General features: G+C 31.0%; 1 protein-coding gene across 3 annotated transcripts in view; it reads left to right on the forward strand.

Moving 5' to 3' along the window:
• LOC132726879 (IQCJ-SCHIP1 readthrough transcript protein-like) overlaps window positions 1-22,788 on the forward strand; it is a 127,476-nt gene that overhangs the window by 83,704 nt on the left and 20,984 nt on the right. For 2 of the 3 annotated variants that reach the window (XM_060712285.1, XM_060712288.1), the window contains 3 exons: window positions 18,231-18,371; window positions 20,503-20,622; window positions 21,932-22,099. The exons of the other annotated variant lie outside the window; for it this stretch is intronic. In XM_060712285.1, the coding sequence (XP_060568268.1) occupies window positions 18,231-18,371; window positions 20,503-20,622; window positions 21,932-22,099 (429 nt within the window). The remainder of the gene's footprint in view (window positions 1-18,230; window positions 18,372-20,502; window positions 20,623-21,931; window positions 22,100-22,788) is intronic. 3 annotated transcript variants of the gene reach the window in all.

Below are 22,788 nucleotides of genomic sequence, written 5' to 3' on the forward strand. Positions count from 1 at the left end.
CATGATTACTGCTGAACCCTTAAAATATTACTATTATGTTAAGTATGAAATAGTTTGGGATTTTACCTATTTTAAGCTGCGGTCTCACTTACTCCCGGCAGAGCCCAGGACTATCCCGGTAAGTTACCGGGATGATCCAAGACGATCCGGTGTGAAATTATTGTTGCGGTCACCACTAACCCCGGTAGCACTATGGTAATTTTTATCCCAACTTACCACCCAGGATGTGCTCCGGACCATCCAGGCAGAGCCAAGGTGAAGCTACGGTTAATGCCGGTGCTTCCCCAGTCGTTCCTGGATAATGCCAGAAGAGCCCCGGTTGACCCAGGCAGAGCCCCGGTAGATCAAGGCAGAGCCCAGGACGATCCAGGCAGATGAGCCCCGGTAGAACCCCGGTGGGTCAAAAACGCCCGAAAATGATTACATTGATACATAATTTTTATTTAATATAATATCTATTGTTCCAGAATAGTTATTCATGATGATTTTCTGAAAAATCCTTACGCAAGACTGGATAGAAGGGAAATGGGAAGGGTTTTAATACAAACAAGTGTTACATCATCGCAAATTGCCTTGATTCTTTTGAAATGAACGGGGCTTTGCCGGGGCTCTACGGGATCAACCGTAGCTCCATCGTCATCCTCCGGGGCTCTGCAGGCCTCTTCTGGGGCTCTGCCAGCATTCACCGGGGCTGTACCATAGCTCTATTGGCTATATCATACCCCGGATCATCCCCGGTTTGTGTCGGCAGAGCCACGTTGCTTCTCCGTTGTAATTCCGGCAGAGCTAAGGATGAAGCCGGCAAAGCTTTACTTCCAGGATCATTTCGGACCACCCCGGTGATATTAAATATTTTATTCCATCTGGGGTCGAATGCCAGATGTTCCCGGATCATCCTGGATGATGACGGCAGAGTTACAGATGTACCCCGGTTGTTCCCGGTCGTTCCCGGATCACCACGGACATCTTCCGGGGCTCTGCTGGGATGTCAGTGAGACTGTAGCTATATTAAGTATGAAATAGTTTGGGATTTAAATACCTATTATATTAAGTATGAAATAGTTTGGGATTTTACTTGTCTTCTAAATTGAATTTGTAAGTCTTAACATTCCAAGTGTTAAATGCTCTATTTCACTAATATTTATGATAATTGGTAAACTTTGAAAACTTAATACCTTGATATTTTAACTTGCATTATCAAGGTATCGTGAGATAATATTCATTGGGTAATTCTCATAGATTTTTGTATGTTATATGTACATGTATTATGATTCAGTATGAAAATGTATGTATTTGTATGTATAAACACTGTATGATTCAAGCCTGGGAAATTTTCATGGGCGAATAGTAATAGAATGAATATGGATGAAGGTAAAATTGATGTGTACACTACCTGATAAATCTGATGCTTACTGAAGAGTAAAATTGAAAATAGCAAGAGATAAAATTACTGCTTAAGTTATAATATATTATATGAAAGAAGTGAAACTGTCCTAAATGATATCAAGTAAAGAATGAGATAGGGTGATACAGAGATAAAGCTATAGATATAATGTATAAATTAGAGATCAAAAGAGATGCAGATCTAATATAAACAGAAAAGGGGGTGTGGGGAGGACAGACCTGATGTTTCTAATTAAGTACATGTATATCTATTCTTAGGCTCTTAACATAATTAATATACATGAATCATCAGATATATAACCTTTAAGTAAAATAAAACATCTAGGAAATCAAAGCGTTATATAACTGAAAGTAGGAAATTTCGATACTTGAATGAACTAAAACTTATATGATGCTAAAAATTGCAACAAAATGATGTAATGTCCGTTTTTAAGTTGATAATGTCTGTATAAGGAAAACATTCAAGTGTGTGAATAACATCTGTATCTAAAATTAGTCAAGTTCAACATCCTTCATTTGCTTATAGGATCATCTAAAATAGTTTATACTGAAAAACCAGAGTTGAATATGATACTATAATAGTGCATAGGAAATATGATACAAAACCATTTGCATTTAAGTGGATAAAATTTGGATATTTCTATGTTATTTTATTCTTTTCAGTCTAGGAAGAGATTTTACATCCTGGAGATTTTTAAAAAAAAAACAAAGAAAATTGTAATACTGACAGTTTAATTGATCAGAGGTTTGTAACAATTTGTGAAAAAGTCTTTAATGAATCTGGTTATGTTAAAAAGAATGGAAATACGTGAAACTTGATGAGTCTTAGGGACTGATTCAGATACACGTTTGTTACGTGGTTTCGGTGATTTTTTTATACAAAATAAATGCGGGAAGTGTTTACAGGCAGTACAATGATGAGTTTTGAACATAATAACGTTGATGATCTAAATTTAGACTTTTCGGATCGGAAATGGGAGCCAAATACAAGAAAGAATTTTGTGTTTGAGTTTAAACTGCCTGAAAGTGAAACTGATGATGACCTTGACAGTGACGGAGAGGATGATGATGTACAGAGTGATGGAAGCGTCAAGGAAGATGACGATCTTGATGATGAATATTTCTTTGATAATAAGATTGATTTTAGAACAGACTTTATTCCCAAGCCTATTGGTGAAGAATATATATTTGACGATAAGATAGATTTCGCCCCAGATTGCATTCCAAACCTACCTCAGGAACAAAATAGTCAAGACACTATATGTGATAATACAGGGACAGAAAATTCAGATAATAATATAGGTGATAAAAATGTGACATGTTCAAAAGTGGCCAATGGAGAGATACCGGTGATTAAGGAAAATGGAAAAGATGCCATATCTGTAAACGATTTAGCAGCAGATCTCGAAAATTGTAATATAAAAGTGAGTTTGCTTTTTGATAATTCTTTAAAATAACCTTCTTTGTTTATGAATTACTTTGATTCAAATTCTGACAACCATACTGTCTTTTACAAGAAATAAATACCTTTATTAATGCATCTAATTGAGGTTTATCTAATCTTATATGTAAAAGTAGTAGAAATGGTTAGACTGCAAAATTTGCACATAATATATTATAAGTAACAGGCTAGCTGTATAATGCTGGCTGCATACTTCCTATATCTTGATACTGAAATCCTTCAAATTGACATTATAGACAGTTCAAACTACCAAACAGGACAAAGTCCATGTCACAAATATAAGAGCGTAAAGGTTAACAAGAGAAATATTTAAAGTGAATTTAAGTCTATAATGGAAGGTCTGTACTGTGTTATACCTATGGTGGCTGATTTGGAACACTGGTGTGTGCATGGTGTGGGACTTTTGTCTTACCATCCTGTCCATAACGATGCATTCCAAACAGCGCGTCATGATGTCACATTGTCGCTCGACTCAAATCACAGGATTGGCTATTTATATATATATATAAGCCTAGCAATAGGGCGACAGCACAATGACACGCCATACACAACAACGCGCTGTTTGGCGTGTTTCGCTAGCGACAAGACGTAAAGGCAAAAGCGATATAGGTTGTGTTGTCGGTATCGACAACGCAACGTGCAAAGTGTACCAAATCAGCCACTTTAAATACCACTGTATATTTACTTTGATAGTATTAAGCATTCGAATTACAAGAAACCACCAAAGAATTATACATGGAAATTGTTAGCAAGTGTGAGGTAATGATCCAATATTTCTGGAACAAAATATTATTTCTGGTCATATAAATGTTCATTCTAAATCACTTTGAACTTTATCAACATTTTTTTATCATTTATTAAAGCAACCTTTTACAACTATGTATGTCCAATGATACATTTCTGTTTTTTTTTCCTATCAATATTTGAGAAAAATATTATGGAAAATGATCCCATTGTAGATCTATCCACTTTATTGCTGCTGAAGCTGATATTATGTTTAGTTTAAACATATTCTATACTTTTCTTTTTTTTACAAGATGTATAATGTAAATATATAGGAAAAATATAAAAAGACATGTTTTGAAAGAAAAAGGGTTGAAATATAACACGGTCCTTGAAGTATTTCTTCTTCTGCTTAAGACAAGGACTCTTTTTTCATACTTCATACTACATAAAAACACTCCGCTCAAACCAAGTCTTTGATACTATGTAATAATAATGCTGATAAAAATAAATAATAATTAAAATCAAATAATAATAATGAAATGATAAAGTCTGCAGCATTTGCAAATTGGTTTTGTTTAATTCATTACTCTCTAGGGATATTTCTAAGATTTTATAACTTTCACAGTGTGTGGTATTATGCAGTTATTATTATTATATTACATGCAGATATATATTTTTGTATATAAGTAACTCACCATTAGTCATTATAATGGTATGTAGATATATATATTATTCTACTTGACAAAACAAATGAGGTTGTATAAGGCTTGGCTATAATTTCAACATTTTTATAGTATTTTAATGAATGACCCTAAATTTCTATTACATGCTCACTTAATCATAAATTTAAAGTATAAAGTAACAAGGGATATCTATCAATATAAATGGTTTGGACAGTGATGGATTTTTTGTTGTCAAAATAACAGAGAAAATAAGTGTCATAAGGGAAACAACTCTGGAGAGTTGTTTTGGAAATGGATGATACAGTTACTTCCCTTTGTTTACCATTTATTTTTATAAAACTCTTATGTAGGATTTTAGCAAAAGTTTCAAACACTTTCCAATTCGCTGAATATGTAAATTATATGGACAGTTTGAACTGAAGTAAGTTCTATTTCTACCATTTTAACAAAATTTAATATTTTCAAAGTTTTTTTGTTTTTGTTTTTTTTTTTAATTTAATTTTTTATTTTTATTTCCCAATAGATCTTCTAGTAAAAAAAATTATATGTGGTTGTCATGAAATAACCTCTTACTTTGGAAGGACAGTCTGTACTTAAATTTACAAATACCTTATACATTAAAAAATACATTTTATATGACATTTTTAGAATTAACTATGACCTAGTGCTCTAATAAAGGCAGGTCCTTGAGTGCCACTGGCATTTCAAATGATTAAAAGACCCAGGTAGTATTTTTACTACAAGTGATAGGAGCCTTTGCGACCAGTATAGAGCCAGGCCTGTCTTCAGTTCCAGGCAGTCTGATGACCTGGCTCTATACTGTTGGTAACGACTTACTAATACTTCAATTTTGATTTGTTAATGACATGAAAAATTTAAAAAAAATTAAAGCTGGAAAGAAGGTTAAGTCATTATTTAGCAAAATGAACTTATTTCTTCACCTTAGAGCACTAACAGGTTAACTCCTTATATAATTTAATAATTGAGCCGCGTCATGACAAAACCAACATAGTGCGTTTGCGACCAGCATGGGTCCAGACCAGTCTGGTCAGGATCCATTCTGTACCCTTTTAGTTTCTCTACTTGCAATAGGGTTTAATTGTAAGGGAACAGCATGGATCCTGATCAGACTGCGCGGATGCGCAGGCTGGTCTGGATCAATGCTGGTAGCAAACGCACTATGTTGGTTTTGTCATGACGCGGCTATCATTAGGAGTTAACCCAATATTTCACTGTGGTGATGGTTTCTGCACATGCAATAATTTCTCTGACTCATCCTGAAATTTACACAGAAACACAACAATTACCGAAGAACAGTTTTGTAAATCGATTTATACATAAACTTAGTAATTCTCTTCTCCAGGGTATGTAATTATAGACATTTCCTCATTATGTAAATAAAGATAAAACTGTTGCTTCAGCTTTCTAGGGGAAATTTTCCTGACAAAAAGTCAAATTTGTCCTTCTCCAGTGAGAAGTGCATGATCTTTTTCTTCTGTCAGCAATTTATAAACAGTATGCACAAAATATAAATGGCATCAAAATTAAGGAAGGTGAATTTTCTGTAAAACATAAATGTATAAAATTTTGTCTTACCATACATTTTAACTTAAAACTATAAATAATAAATCTGCTGTATCACATAGCAAAGAAATTTTGCTACTTTAAAAAGAGTATTTTTTAAGTCCTAGAAGGAATTTTGTTCTGTAATTAGCAAAATTTATGGAATACTGAAGAAAGGAAAACAGAACAATTACCTTCATAGTAAATCCTCACCTTCTTGCACCTAGGTGGGTTATTGTCCTCCTGGAATCACTTGTAAATGGTCGAGATTTATGTCAGCTTATGTAAACATTACAGGATGGGTTTTGTGTCTGGTGGGGTTTTGTCCTTCAATTTACTCAGATGTAAAAAATATACATTGATGGTTGTGCCTCAGTCATAATCCTACTAAGTCATTTATTCATGAATGCTTTTTGGAATAAATGGACATTTTATTTAGACTAGAAGAAAGTTATTCTTGTAACAGTCTATTTATAGTTACCATGCCATTTGTTGTAAGTCAAAGGTCATTGGGCAATGCCAAATGTTGTTTTTTCCCATGTTTTTGTTTTGGTTAGATAATGACAACATTAAAGAAATTTCAAAAAATTTAGTTCAGAATTTGGTGGTTACATACCCAGGATTTAGAGCTTTGATAAATACATATATACATCCTGTATGTTTTACTTTGTACAAAATAATATAATTCCTTGTGTTTAGAATAGTTTAATTGTTACAATTAATAGCTCAGGTATTATATTAAATTATCATAAAAGCATTATTCTTTTAGGCATTCATTACAGTGTGGAACCTTTTGTAAATAATTAGCATATATTCAATCCTGTAAAGAAAAAAGGGTTTCAGAATACTACAGCATATAGCGAATCCACTGACAATTTTTGACATGGCAGGACTGGAAATAATTTTTTGAGATAAACGTTCCATTTGATGTGGTTTAGACCAATAATTTTTGTGCAAAATTTCAGATCATTCGCTCACTTTGTTTTCCTTTAAATAACTACCATTATAATTGTGAAAAAATGATTCAAAATTGAAAAGTGTTTGCAAACACTTGTAACTCATTATATTGAGCTAAGAATAGCACAAAAATGTGACTTTCAATTTTATTAAATTTCTTTTTTATATTTCTTAAATATCTTTTGCATATGTTTCTGTTTTATGTGCCCCACCTGATTTATGTAAGAAATTCAAATTTTATGTTTTTAGGCATTGGACCGGACCACAGTTGAGTTCCTTTAAGGAGGTTCCGCTTACATTAAATTCTAATAATATTCAGAATGAACCAATAGGAAGGGTTTAAATCACTTATTTAGTACGTACATCATTTATCCTATGACGCAGTCTTAGTAATATAAAATTATTAAAGTTTCGCAATAATTTATTCTCGGTAACAAAAAAATACAAGGAAACATCATCTAGCTTCGTCCAAGATAAAAAATTAATCTCATCAGAATATCTAAATATGTCTCATCAGAATATCTAAATATATTGCTATGGAAAAACAAGCACAAACAAAAATATCTCCAGCATTTTTGTGGTTTATGCCTGGCTCCTGATATAAGGCTGATTTATTCATGTATTTAAATAAGAATCATCTTGGAGGCTTCATCTGTAATGAAAAAGCCCATCAAAATGTTCATCCTAGTTAAACATTAAGAGATAATGTCATTTTCCGAGACGGTGGAAAATGACGGCATCAAAAAACTGCCAAGATTGTTAAAGCATGGAGAAATCAATAGATAATATATCTTATTTATGGAAAATATGCATTCGTTTTGTTCCCATCTCAAGTTTTCTTGACAAGTCTTGAAAATAGCATTTATTATATCTTTTACAATAACTTCATCTTTTCTTGAAATTTTGAACACTTAAATAAGAAATGTTCAGCTAGTTTTCACAGTTAAAGATCCTTTTTGTCTTAGTTGTTAAAGTATGTTAGCTTAAAAAAAAAATTAATGCAATACACTGGGCTCAGCAAATGGAAAGAATTTTATATTTTCCTAAATCCTCTAATAGTTGTGTAAGGACAAAGAATTTCTTAAAAGAATTTTTTTCATCCATGAAATATTTTCTCTTTAAAGAAACATATAAAGAAGTTTTCTTGAAATTTCTAAGAACCAAAAATATTTTGAAAATTCTGCTTGTTAGAAAATAGAAATGTTCATTTCATTTCATTTGCATTTGGATGAGTTTGAAAATCAAATTAATTCCTACAAAATTTGCAAACTTTCATTTCTTTTTTTTCTTCCTATTTTTCATTCCTTTGGGGACGAAAAATGGAGAAATTTTCCGAAAGACATTTTGACATTTTAATAACAACAAATCATCAGAATAATAAAGGAACTTTTGAGAAATATTTGTATTGTTTGGGGGTAATTGGAAAGATCTTTTTATGGAGAACACAAATTGCATCTTATATATTTGAGAACATAAAATGTTGCTTTTGAAGGATTAATGCCAAAATGTTGTAACTCATATAGAGATATTAATAGGGATAACAACCATTTGGCACCGAGATAAGAAATTCCCTTCTCATAGTTTGTCTGTCTAGGTATATAACAATATTTGTTACGATGTAATGATTGCTGTGTCATGGGAAAAGATATTAATAGCTTTCTAAGATGGCTGCATTCGATTTTCCCTAGTACTTTGGGAATATCACATATATAATATCGGAAAAGACAACCATCCTTCTAACATGAGATAAGTCAGTTTGCAAAATCCAGATGATTGGGTAAATGAGTTATGGATATTTTTATGGTACATAAATAAGTTATGGATAGATTTATGGTACATAAAACAAAGTAATTTAGACCAAATATGATTTCTCGTGATCTTTATGTATTTACATAGATCATACTGTTTGTCATCATTTAAGATTTTCTTGACCTGTTATTTAACAACATAAACATAAGTGCAAATAAGTGCTTACAGAAGGGTAAAATGTTCTTGAATTCTTATATATTTTGTCTAAATTGAACCGCAAATTGAAAGGAACGTTTAGCTGAGAGAAAAAAATTTATCATATAAAACTTAATAATTTAGTTCCTGTCTGGACCAATGTTTTAATTCTGCAGTACTCTATTATAACTTTGTGACTTAGATTTAGGTAAGGACTTTATTGGATTAGTAGGGCTTCACTAATTAAGAGACAGATATTTATTTTCCTAGACTGGTTTTAATTAATTTAAAAAGGCTTATACATAGGTCTAAAATTATGAAGTCCAGTCTTGAAACATTGTAACTTTAAATACCAAACTTTGTTCAGTTTAGACTTATCAAGTCAGTTTTACCTATTAATTTGATGAAAACTTGTCTGAAAACTGAACATGTACACAGACTTTAATAACTCCCTAAAAATTGTGAGGGAGAGTATTAGTTTTCAATATATTATGTATAATATTAGAACCAGACTGTACCCTACTAATATGTTATGTCATATAATGACTGATACTGAAATTATGCTGCCAGCATTATTATATTAGCCGACTATGGATTGCCCATATCTTAAGCTTTAATTTTGCAGTTTATTTTACACAAGGGAAATAACTGTACTTTATTATGCATTTCTCCTTGGTAATGATTATTAAGATAGATGAGGGTTGGGAAAGAGTGAAAGAAAAATAAATTATGCGTAAATAATTTTGCCTATCTGGAAGATGAAAAGAGAGATGATATGGTACCTTTTTATTCCAAATTTCCTCAAGGGGATTAACTCTAGTTTCGAAAATATTTGTCAAACACTACCAGTAGAGTGATGGATGGAATTTAACAAAGTATGAATGATAAATTAATGCAGTTTGTGGGATTTAGCCTGTTTAATCTATATTCTTATACCATTTTCCCTGTCCAATATTGAATTATTCCAAGGAATTTGAACTCTTTTCTTAACATATGATTTAACTATTTTAAGTGTTGATTATAAATCTGTCTTGCATTTTATGTAAGGAGTATTGTTTTCAGAGGATTTTGCCCATACTTTTGGAAAGACAAATTAAAACAAAGCGTTTAAATACTAAATTTACTGAAAGGGTTATTTGCTGTTACTTTTAATTGCCTATAATATACTACTTATGATTTTATTGACCTCTCCTATTTTGTAACATTTCACACAGTTAAGTTTTAATATAAAAGTATTCAACTGCTTTTCCCTGCTTTTTTTAAACATAAAAGTATTTTTCCATGAGCACCAGTGTTTTTCCTACTCACTGCAGTTGAAATATTGTGATATATCGCCTCCGTGGCCGAGGGGTTAGAGTCAATGACTTCTAATCCAGTTACCTCTCTGGCGTGGGTTCGATCCCAGGTGGGAGATGCTTTAGTAGTTTAGCACAGAGGAAGGTAGTCTAGTACAGGAACGATGGTTAGGAAACTACCCGCCTATATGAGTGAAATACTGTTGGGAAAAGGCGTAAGATGAAACAAACAAACAAACAAACAAACAAGTGATATATCAAAGTTTAATTCTTTGAATTTATAACATGATTTTTAGAAGAGTTCAAAGAATAATCATCCTCTAGAGTATTGTTTGTGTTTTAAGTACAGACTGTATCCCCTAGATGGCCATTTAAAACATCAAAGTTTTCAAGGTTTTAGATTATTCCCTGTGATTGCCAACTAAAACAGCAAAAAAATAGCAAAATCCTCCAGCAAAAAAATAGCAAAATCCTCTTCCTTAAATAACCAAAAAGGCAAAATTGTTGAATTGTAATCAGTCAGTGTCATGAAAGGCTTGGTTAAATTTGTGCCAGTTTTGCTTCTATTTTCTCCCCGATTAAATTTACTTCCAGACTTATTGTCTCTAAAGCTTCTTTGATGATGATGTGATGATGAAATAAATTAAAGGCATAATGAACTATACAGTTAAATCAGAGTTGATGCAATATTACAGTAACTATTTCTTTAAGATTTAATGAAGATACAGTGCTCTGGCTTTGACCTACAGTAGATTCCGTGTCACACCTTGTTAATGAGTGTATTCATACACAGTGTTGTCATCAATACCAGGAAAAAGCTCAAGGGACTATTTTTTCCTATATTGTTATATTAGAAGGATATTATAACAATATCTCACTCCCCTATTTCATTAATTCTTTCAGATAATTATTACACTTTTATGTATCAGTTTAATTAAATCTTTTAAGAGGTTTTCAACATTTCCATTAGGGATGAATAATTGAAATTACTGTAAAAATTCTGTGAGTTTTTTGTTGTGTCCTCCACAGATGAAGAACTGGTCTATTTTAAGAACTGTTTCAATGATAGAAAGTAGGACATTTCCTCAATAAATATGACGAGGAAAACTCATAATGTCTGTTTAATGTGTGTAGTGGAATTCCATCATAGAACATTGCTTGTTTTCAATGTAATTTAACTGCTGTGTTATCTTTTTTATGTTACATAATGTTAAAAATAACTTTAAACAACACTAAGATCATGGTCAATTACTTACCTTGAAGTTGGCTCAGCCAAGGGTACAGAACCTTAAGGTCAGATGGAACAGAATCATCTTACAGTGCCGGCTCCAGGCCAGGCCTCAATCCTGGTAGCAATTGCGTAATCTCTTTTGGTTCCAGCAGGTAAAGAATTAGCAGGTTTAGGGTTTAACATGCTGAATAAACTGTATGAAATTAGTTTATATGAATTTGTTTTAATTCCATTGTTTTGGAAATTTATTTCGAGTCTATATAGACATATTGTGAAATCTGTTCTTGGAACCAACCTAATGCCATAGCAATGTGTGCTCAAGGAAATAATAACTTGCCCCTGACAGGGTTTGAACCCTAAACAATGCAGCCCACAGTCCTTAGACTACTGGTTGGAGGCTTTAACCTCTAGGCCATGCTGACACTTTACCAAATTCAAAGCTCAGAGCAAATCTTTTTTACAAAATAAGCATAGGCTAACAGTTAAATTTCTTTTATAATTAACTTGATCTATTTATGATGATAAATTATTTCTTTGATAACTTCATTATACATGTATAATAAATGTGTTTAAACTTAACAATCAGTTCCATAAGGGAAAAAAGGTTATGCTTCGATTATATTATGAAACTGTAAGTTAATAAAAATGAAAATTTGTCTTGTTTCAGCTAGAGATTACTGGTTCTAAAATTACTGACTTGTGTTTTTCACTTTATATTGCAATCTGAAATTCAATGCAGATAATTATTTTCTGTTTTAAGTAAGGAATTTGACATTTCAATATAACATTAAATTCAAAAGTTATGAAATTTAATTGAAGCAGCAAAGGTGATATTGGGTAATTTTCTTAGTTTATGTAATACAAAATTGTCTTGTAATATGTCAAGGAAATTTTGGAGAAATCTTTGAATAATTGAATTTGGATTTTGTTCTGGAGTATAGATTGCTCTATCAAGGTGCCCTCTGAAGTACTTTCAAGGTCATATGTGCTATACCTCCATCAGTAATGATAACTGTGACATTATAAATTAATGGTCTTAAGTAAAATACATAATAAGAGTAAGGTCAGTGATTGAATTAGCACTATAAACTGAAAAAAACAACAAAAACACTATATTACCAAAGACTGAAGTATTGTTTGCATAGTGTTTTCATCTGCAAAGAAGTTGTTGATTATTATAACTATCAGCATCTCTTTTGAAAGAAAGATACTAGTTTGAGCAACACAAACTATGATAAAATAAAAAAAATCATTTGAAAAAAGAGGAAAAAATAATAACTAACAGGCTGGTTAAAATTGCACCATGTTTTATCCATAATTCCCTTTTTCATTTCTTGTGTCCAGTAATGAGAAAATGTTATTTCTGTCCAACATGTCTCCCTACACACTTAAAGTGCTAGTTAGCGCTGAGCTAATTAGATTTATGCTTTCATTGATTGATTTATAAACTCAATTCTCCATGGAACATTGCTTTGCAGTAGCTGTTAGATAGAATTTGTTGGCGCTCTCTCACAGTGGAGGAATTCCACCATTATTGGATTCAGAAAATGCCTGCTTGATTGGTTGGAATTTTACATTTTTGACAAGGAATATGTTCTTGGTTTATGTCACAGAATGATTGTGCTTAACTTACTGTGTCAGACAAAGTTAATATTATATTCTATAGGAAGATAATATTCTGGATAAGGAAATTTTATATAAGTGTATTAAGTTAGATTGTTCTGTCAAATAAGTTTGTGTTTCTCATAGAAGTTCAAGTTGGGAATTATCTAAAACAGTGTGATACAATTTGAAATATATTTATAAAGAAATACTATTAAGACTCATAGAAATAATTAAAATAACTGAAAGAATTTCTTTTTTTTAAAGTATTATTAAGGTGCTTTCAAGATAGTGAATGTTAAGGAAAGCAAAAATTGCTTATGGTTGCTTATGACAATCAAAAGGGAACTAATCTAAACAGAACTCATAGTCAGGTTATTTTTGACAAGATTTAATTAATATGAAATGTTTACACTAGTTGATGACAATATTTATGTGTAATTTACTAGAAGTTTTCAAAACAAAAATTGTGATTTTGTTGTATTAATATTGTGATGATAAAATGAGAGAGCTTCCAGTGACAATGAAGTACGAACAGAGGAATTATGCATTTCCTGTTTGGGCTGCTTACCTGGTAAGAGTTACACTTTCATTATTTTAAGCTACATGTAGGTGATGTTCTTGACTTTGTAAAAAGTTAAAAAGGGATATATAGTCCTGGCATAAAATGACTTATTTGGTAAATTTTTAGTTTCCTTAGCTTTCCATGTAAATTTTAAGATCACTGGCGATGTCATTCTTGACTCTTCTCCAGTAACACAAAGTGAGAAGTTTAACTTCTAAAATAAGGTTACTTATCGGGCGTGGGTTCGATCCCCGGGAGATGCTTTGGTAGTTTAGCACAGAGGAAGGTATAGTCTAGTACTGGTGTAGCTCTCCAGGAACAATGGTTAGGAAACTACCCGCCTATATGACTGAAATACTGTTGGGAAAAGGCATAAAAATGAAACAAACAAAATTATCTGGTAAAAGTTATACTTTCCAACATGAAGATATTTCAGTTACAAAGTGAGAATTTATTCTTCTAGAATCAGGTTACTTAACTGTTAAAAGTATCTTCTCACTTCAAGGTAGTCAAATGTAGTGCCAAGTTTTTTTTTCTTATTACAAAGTGAGAATTTATACTTCTTAAATTAGGTTACTGCCTTAAGTTACAGTTTTCTATTTTATTAGGGTGTCAGTCTCCAAGTATTTTGACCGAATAAGATGGAAACAAATCTAGTAATAATTGGACTTAGTTTAGTGAGCGAATTTAAGTTAAATGGGCTTAGGTATTTAAATTGAATGAAGAGAGAAATAATGGCAACAAGTTCAGAATTAGTTTTTGATTCATTACCCCACAGTGAAGCATCTGATTCTAGCTACTGCATGTTGTAAAAGTTAAATTAAATGCTAAAGTTCAAATTCTGTGAAATCTAAAAGAATAGGGTTAATGCTACGGAACAAAGCAGTTTGAATTGTATATTGCTGATGTTTTAAACAGTATATATTTAATCATTGAAAATCATGTTTTATGGTGATTTAAATGTTTTAAAATTGGTACATGTTAATAAATTTACTTAGTTGTTTTGATTCTATGATTCTCATTAATGTCTAAACATTGAAAAAACATATTATGGTTATTTTTAAAGCTATTCTCATTTTTTTATTAATATATATATAAACAAGCTTATTGAGATTTAAGGGTCTTGCTTAAAATTCTGAAAAATGTCGAGAACTAAATGTTTCTATTCTATTTTACCTAATGTATCCTTTTCAAAATGATTCCTTTACTTTAAAATACATTCTTTGTTGTAAAAAATGTTTTCCCATCTTCAAATGAAAATTATTTTAAAATTGTTACCAATTTGTTAAGTCTTGATTGAATTAAGCTTATATGCTGTGTGTTATATTTAATTCTCAGTTAAGTTGTCACTTCTAACTAAAAAAATAGAAACAATAATTACATGATTTTATAAGGGTTAAACTGAAAATTTTAAAGAGTGGATCAGAACTATAGTTTCATTAATGATTTAACTGATAATTGTGTCTGAGTCATTAAACTTCAAAGGCAGATGAATTAATTGGAATCCAATTAATTTTGAAGTACAGGTGTATTTGCTTTTTATGTTAGTGATTGATTAAATGATAGGAGGAGCCCAGGAATCAGATAACAGATTATCTTTACATTGTTATAACTATAATAAAAACTAAAACATGTTAGCATGTACTGAATGTCTGTCATTATTGAAGTTTATAATACAGAACACTGATATTTTATTATTAAATTTCTTCCACTTTATGATATTATCCTTTTTCCTGGTAAATGTGTGTAATTGATTTGCCCAGCCGTGCTTTGAATTTTGAGGAGATGACAATATCAAAAAAAAAAAAAAATGTGAGCAACTACATACATTGTATTTAAGAGTTATCATAAGGCCTGGTCAGACTACACACATATAGTGATATGTGATGCACTTAAAGTTCCAGCACTGGTTAACTGGTTAAACAGCTGGAACTTGAAATATACAAGTTTAGTAAATGTACAAATTTTGATTATTGTGCAGATTTTTTATAGCATAACAATACCATGTAATTGTGCAGAACTGTTATTTAGTGAACACTGCTGATTTTGTGACAGTTACTTAAATATATGTATATGTTTATCGTCTGTTGAGAAAGAATTCACATGTGATAATATTTAAACACATTTGTACTAAGGACCAAGTTTGAACCTCATATTGTAATAGTTTGAAGATGAAATGTTCCCACCATGCTATATGTTGCCCCGTATAAGCAAATTTAAAAGATGAATTTTCCCCTTAGAAAATTTGAGTTGAAATCCCATTGGAGGTTTAAAGTGGAATCCCATTAGGGTAATCAAATGGGATCCAACCAATACCTAATGGGAATTTTGGTATATATTTTCTCTAGAAGCCCATATATTAAAGTCAGATACATTCGATACTACATTGATATATGAATTTATATTGAAACAACAAAGACTGTTTCACATCTGAGAATGTGTTCCCATAGACTGTCTTAATGACAATGATATATTACATATTTATTGCAGACAAACTTTTCCACTTCAGAAATTGTCAGCTAAAACTTTTCTTACTGGTGATGACCCTGAAATAATGATAGGCTGATAGATTTTTCTGTGGGTGTTTCAATGAGTTAAATGAATCATATCTAATTTGTTTCATGAATTCTTGTAATGAACAGTTGATTCATCATACATGCTTAACTATGTTTACATATTTTCTGGCTTGAAATTGATTATTTTCTTCAAATATTGACTTCACATTGTTGTTCATACCATGTTTGAAAAAAAAAGTAATCACAGAATTCTGTTTAATCAGCAAAGCATCAAATTAAGTAGATAATTAAAGTTTTATACAGAAAATCAATGTAACATTTCATGCATATTTGATAACACTCTTTTTTCCTCGATAAATAAAAGCTTGGGATGGTGTTTCATGTACAATTGATCTACATTGGTGAGCATACTGGTATTACTATGTTTAGGAAAGAAATATTTCTAACGGACAGGATTGAATTTAATTTATAAGCTATCACCTACAATTTAGCATGTGCTTAAACTAGTGAATCTGAACAAAAAGTTATATATCAATTCAAAAGAAGAGGGATTTAGATTTTCACCCTGGTCCGCCATGAATTGTTAACGTGTGAAGACAAATTTAAATGTTTCTCTTCTTAAACTTGATATTTTGTTGTCCAAGTTCCTTTAGACTTATTCTGACACTTTTGATGTCATGGCATTTAGATAATATTATGGTTCACTGTGTGCTTAAATTTGAAGTTTTACTATAATATTTGTACAGTTTTATAGTGCTATTCTTAACTGAGCATTTCCTGCAGTCATAATTTTTTGCTCCAACTTTAATTCACTATATTTTTTGATAAATTGTTTTAACATTGAATGTCACTTTAAGACTAAAGGTAATAACTCTGTAATGTACTTTGTCATACACTTTAACCTTTTTTAACTTAGAATTTATAAGAAACTGTTCTTAATCCACAAATAAGTGTAGCTTATCAAGACTTTCGAATTAACTAATCTAGCATTTTAATTTTTTCATATTTGATGTAAAATTCTTGACTTGGTGCAAAATACTAAAATTGTTCATAGTACTAGCAGTGTATGAATCATAACATAAGCAATGTCATTAAATGAGAAAAATCCTCATCAGAGTTTGGTTCAAAAGTTCATACTTGAATAAATGAAAGATATACTAAATGTTTCAGCATTCTGACAATCAGGAGATGGAGATTGTATGGATTTGTTTGGTTCCTGATACTGTCACATGGGAAAACTTAGACAGATTACTTGTCAAGTTTTACAGAATTGTCATCTGATTAAAATTGATGCCCTGATACTTTTTACATAGATTAATATCATGCTGATTTCTATAGGCATTTTCTAAATGAAGAATCACACACAGACTCACACAAGTCCCTTTGCGACAGAAGAATTTCAATGTCTAGTAGATTGAATATGTTATATCGGGACAAGATTCTGCGTATAATAAAAGAGGCAGTTTTAATTGGATTGATTCAAACAAGACAAAACATTATATTGATTTGCATTAGGTTTAAATTAGAATATCATTCAGTATTAAAGAAGGCATTGCCATGTAGCAAATGCATAAAGAAGTGAAAACTTACTTTTCTGTGCACATGTATATTCTTTGTTATAAATATTTTTGATAGGTTGTATGGACCTATATTAATGCTTGTTTGTATTTATTACCTGATCATTGCTAACAAATTTATAATACAGCAAACTTCCTTTTCTTGCAAAAAAATGAAATAACTTCGTATGTTGGGTTGCTAAAAATATATCAATCATGTAAATAAATAAATGTTAATTATATCAGCTTTAAAAGAGACAGCTAGTGTTGACAAATCACTTGATACTATAGTATGGAATGAAAAGTGTTTAATTACTTTCAAATTAATATGCCGATTTAATGTGAATAACACTGATAATTGTTTTAATTGATATTTATCTTATGAGTAAGTTTATATGGTATATTTGATTGAATTTATACCAAACTTTACAATTCAGTCATGTTAATTAAAACTATATTTGCCATGGGGAGCTGTACTTGTCTCCATATATATGTTTACTCTTTTTCTGAGTGTTTTATATCATAGCATTTTATAACTAGTAAAGAAATCAACACAGGGTTGTAATTATAGTATTTGAAAAGTTTAGTTTCAGTTGGTGTATAGATAATTCATGGTGTATTGAACAAAGAACAAAATACAACCATTGTACAACCATTTTACATTTAAAGATTCCTTATCAGTTTAATGAAATCATATTGAAAGTGAGTATTCCTGTATATTTTTAGGCAAGACGCAATGACAGGGAAGAAATTAGGAAAAAGCTTGCAATGGGTGGAGAAGATGGCCTTGACGATGATGACGATGATGATGATGAAATAACATATAAAAAGCCAAACATTCAGTCAAGATTACAAAGTGGACTACAGGTGAATGTCTTATCAATTTTGTTCAGCAGTATGCCTTGTTTCATGAACATTGCAAAACAGTGACAGACCATAAATGTTTAGGATAAGGAGTAGAAACTGTCCAAAATGAAAACATGCTTTTTTAATCAAATGAGTATAACCTATAAATTACAAACTTTAGGAAAATTATAGAAAATTCCTTACATCATGTGAAGATGTTGGGAAATGAATATGAAATTGAAAGCTATCATGGCAATATTCAAAGTTATTTTTACTCCTGGATGGGCATATTGTAGTGCTGAACTAGAAATGTGTCCATAGATAACGGTGCCCCCACTGTTTTGTCAATCTTATGGCTCTCAATCAAATATTTTTGGGCTACATGTGCCACAAGTTGAAAACTAAAAATCTTTTACTAAGTAAAGGGCAAGAACTTTACAAATACTAAATAAATCCACATGTGAACTCCAAGGTGCATAAGTACACAAATGTCATGCTGACCAACATTCTTGTAAACTTTCAGACCTACAGGTCAAATACTTTTTGAGCTATGCATGAACAAGTTGAAAATTGCAAAGTTATACGAAGTCAAGGGCAATAACCCTAACAAAACTGAAAAAATCCACATGCAGAATCCCAGGTGCATAACAAATCACAGTGATGTTGATCATTAATTCTATAAAGTTGGTTGATTCTAACTCAAGCACTCGAAGACAAATAATACATAATGAAACAGTTTTTACTAAGTCAAGGGCAATAACTCTTCAAATACTGGATAAGTCCACAAGCAAAACCCAAGGTGCACATCTACACTTGCTGACCAATATTCCTGTTAAGTTCCATGACTCTAGGTTAAATACATTTTGAGCTATGCATGACACAAGTTGAATATTGCAAATTTTTACTAAGTCAAGGGCAATAACTCTAACAAAACAGAATAAATTAACAAGCGAAACCCCAGGTGCACAACTACACATGCTGATCAACATTCCTGTCAAGTTTCATGACTAGATCAAATACTTTTTGAGCTAGGTGCGACACAAAATGAGAACAGATAAAGTGGGGGAACAAAAATAAAATAAAAGTATATGCATATATCAGCAAATAGAATTATATATAAATTAAAATTCAAATTTGTTCTTTTTTGGATTATTACCATAAACTTATTTGAAAAAGAATCGCTAGTCATGAGGTAGTAGTTTGTAAATTGTTTTTGATAATTCTGAATTGTCGTAATAACATGAAAAAACACTTGAAAAAATATTTTATTAACTCATATGAAATATTCAAAGTGCTTTTTATCAATTCTCTCTCGTGACCTAAATCTTCTCAGAACTGTGACACGAACAAAAAATAGAAAAAGTAGCGCGAAATTCTAAAGGCATTGTTATATAAACGTCTCGGACGAATAAAAACGATGAATTAAAAGACCAATGAAAAACTGCTTTACAATAGAAAGGTTAAATATATACCAAAAGAAAGCTATTAAAATAGTCCCATTATATGAAAAAAGTAAAAGTTGAAAAATTACATCATTTAACTTTATCAATGATTTTTCTTGACTTTCAATTTTAGAAGTTTACCAAAAAAGATTCTAAGAATAACTTCTATTTACCATTTCATCTTTTTGTTAAATGTCTTGACCATAAATAATTGAAGAAAATCTATGACAAAAAGTTGTTGTATTAACCTCTAATGGATTGTTCAGCTTTCCTCAAGGTGGATGTCATATTTGATTAAGTGTAATTTTTAAATTTTTATATTAAATCAGAAAATTGAGAAAACATGAAGTTGTTTCATAATATGATGATAATGGGAAATCAAATTAAACAGTAATATGAGTTTTAAATGAAACCCAGCTTGATTATTAAAAACCAATGTAAGAAAACTATATTACAATGAACATCTATTAAAAGATACAATATTAGACATAAGAAGGGGTACATAAAATGTTTCACTTAATAGTTCAGCATTACTTTTCACTATTTTTGCATTATTTTAATAAATAAGATGAATTTGTTTTAGCTTATGTCAGTGGCAATCTTGCTGTTTTTAATGCTTCCAAGGGATTACTTTTTCCAGATATTTATTGTCTCAACATTGTGACAATTTATCTTGTATATAACAATATGATGTTATATTCTTTATATAGATATGTTTTATGAATGAGTCACCAGGTGACACTGACAACGAAGGGCTGTCTCCAAGGCAACATGAAATCCATGACAATGTGAAACTCATGAAGAAAGTCAGTAACCTTGTTGATTCGGATGTAAGTATATGTCATTTAACTTTAGTTCCAGTAAGTGTCACTTTAGCCTTTCATGTAAGAACATATCCTGAATTTTGGCTGAGACTTACTAAAGCCATCTAGGAAGGAACAAGAAGCTCTCATCACTAAGTTGTGCTGTATCTGGTTTCCCTAACAATTTGTTCTACATTTTATAAATGCACATACTTTTGCTTGACAAAAAGATTTTTTTCTCATTCATTCAAAAGAAGCTAGTTAAAAATAGCTTGTAACCAAAGCCCTATCTCTGATCTTAATTTAATTTTATTCAGTTAAAATTAACATCACTAAAATGCCAAATTTAATTGCATTGGGCAAAAAAATACTATACTAGGAAAAAAGTACATTGTGCTGGTTGATATGTAATTATTTTGTAGTTTCCATTGAATGTGACATGTGAATAATCCAGTTGTACAGTACCCAAGCAATTGAATTTTATTTTAAGCATGATCAAGTTCTCTCGCACATAATTGAATTTATTGAAGTTAGATGAAAATTGTTTAAACAGACAGCTATTCTGTCAGCAGAAATAAAATTATAATCTAGGTCACTGTGTACTGTTAAAAACTTGGCTACTTGTAATTTTTTACATTCAAAACCACATGCTTGTCAGGATAAATCTGATTTTCATCAAAAATCTTTCCTTGCTCATTCATTGATTTTAACATATAACTTACAATTGTTATTCAACCTTATTTTATATGAAGATAAGAAAAGAGAAGTTGCTGACCATCTTTAGGAATTACAACTCATCTGAATCCTTATTTTTATATTTTATTCCATTTTTCATTAAATAATTCCTTATTGTCTTCTGTATGCTAGAAATAGTCTAAGGTTGTTAGTAACCCCATGGACAATGTGTTTGTATTGCAGTTGACCTGTAATGTCCATATTGATGTGTAAAATTGCTTAAAATAATGTAAATGAATATATGGATACAAAGCCGAGTAAATTGCCTTCCGTTTCCACCAGTTTGCTTTGCTCCTGTTTTTTGCATAAAATAGAGAATTAAGATTTAACCATGTTGAGTACACCTTTTGCTTTAAACAAAAAGTTGAATTTGAAGAAACTCGCTCTTCCCATGATTAAACTTGTCAATTTTGTTTGCTTTTTGAGATTGGGGAAGAATATCATTTTGGAAATTAATTTCCTGTGAAGCGCTGATAGGACAACCTTGTTAATGTTAAATGGTTAGTTTCTGTTCTCTGAAAGATCAATTTAATTTTTTTTGGTGTGGAATATTTAGAAACTGCAATAATAATAAATACAATGTATTACTTTTTTGTTCCAGAATAATTTGAGTACTGTAACTGATTTAAATAACCCTACCCAACCAACAACGTCTATACAGAGGTCAAGTCCACCAAGATTAAAACCTGGTGATAAAAAAGAAAAGAGTGAAGACTTTCATTCCAGACAAGAGCAACTACAAAATGAGGCTAAAATGGCTCTTGCACAGGTTTGTTTATTTCACTCCAACAAAAGAGGAAAGAAGTGTCATTTGATGATTTATGAATCACAGTAGATTGTTTCTTGTCTTGCCTGATAGGATGCCTATTTATAAGTACTTAAGTAACACAGTATGTACCCTTTAAAGTGAAATCTTCCTTGACAAGATCGGGAGATCCCATGAAATATCAAAGCATCAAATGAAATATTACAATAAATCTTTCTGTGAAGATGTCAAAATTAAGGTCATTTCCTTTCCACATGTTAATGTCTTTTAACTTCTTTGTTCTATAAAATGTAGGCTAAGAATAATGTTATTTCCTCAAACAATGGATCTTGTGTAGATAGCAAATCTGATCATGTAAAGCCATATACGATGTGATCAACTGATCCTGATCTATTATTTAGTTTTGCTTTGATTGCCAATGTAAAACATAGTTTATTCAAAAGGCAAGCAATTAAGAAAATCATATTTTCATTTGAACTATTCTATTAAGTTAAGTTGGTCAAATGTCGCTTATTGTCCATTCTTAATCTCAAAGTTTGCACTGTTTTTCCCAGTGTTTGGCACTGTACACTTACAAAGGGGATTTTACACCCATAGGTTAATCATTTTGTTTACCTTACCGAGTCCATGTGTACATAATTACAGTTATACAAGAAAGTATATCAGGAGTAGTGGCATTACATACAAACTTA

This window comes from Ruditapes philippinarum, unplaced genomic scaffold, assembly GCF_026571515.1.
Source record: "Ruditapes philippinarum isolate M1 unplaced genomic scaffold, ASM2657151v2 ctg1411_1_1_1_1, whole genome shotgun sequence".
NCBI lineage: Eukaryota > Metazoa > Mollusca > Bivalvia > Venerida > Veneridae > Ruditapes > Ruditapes philippinarum.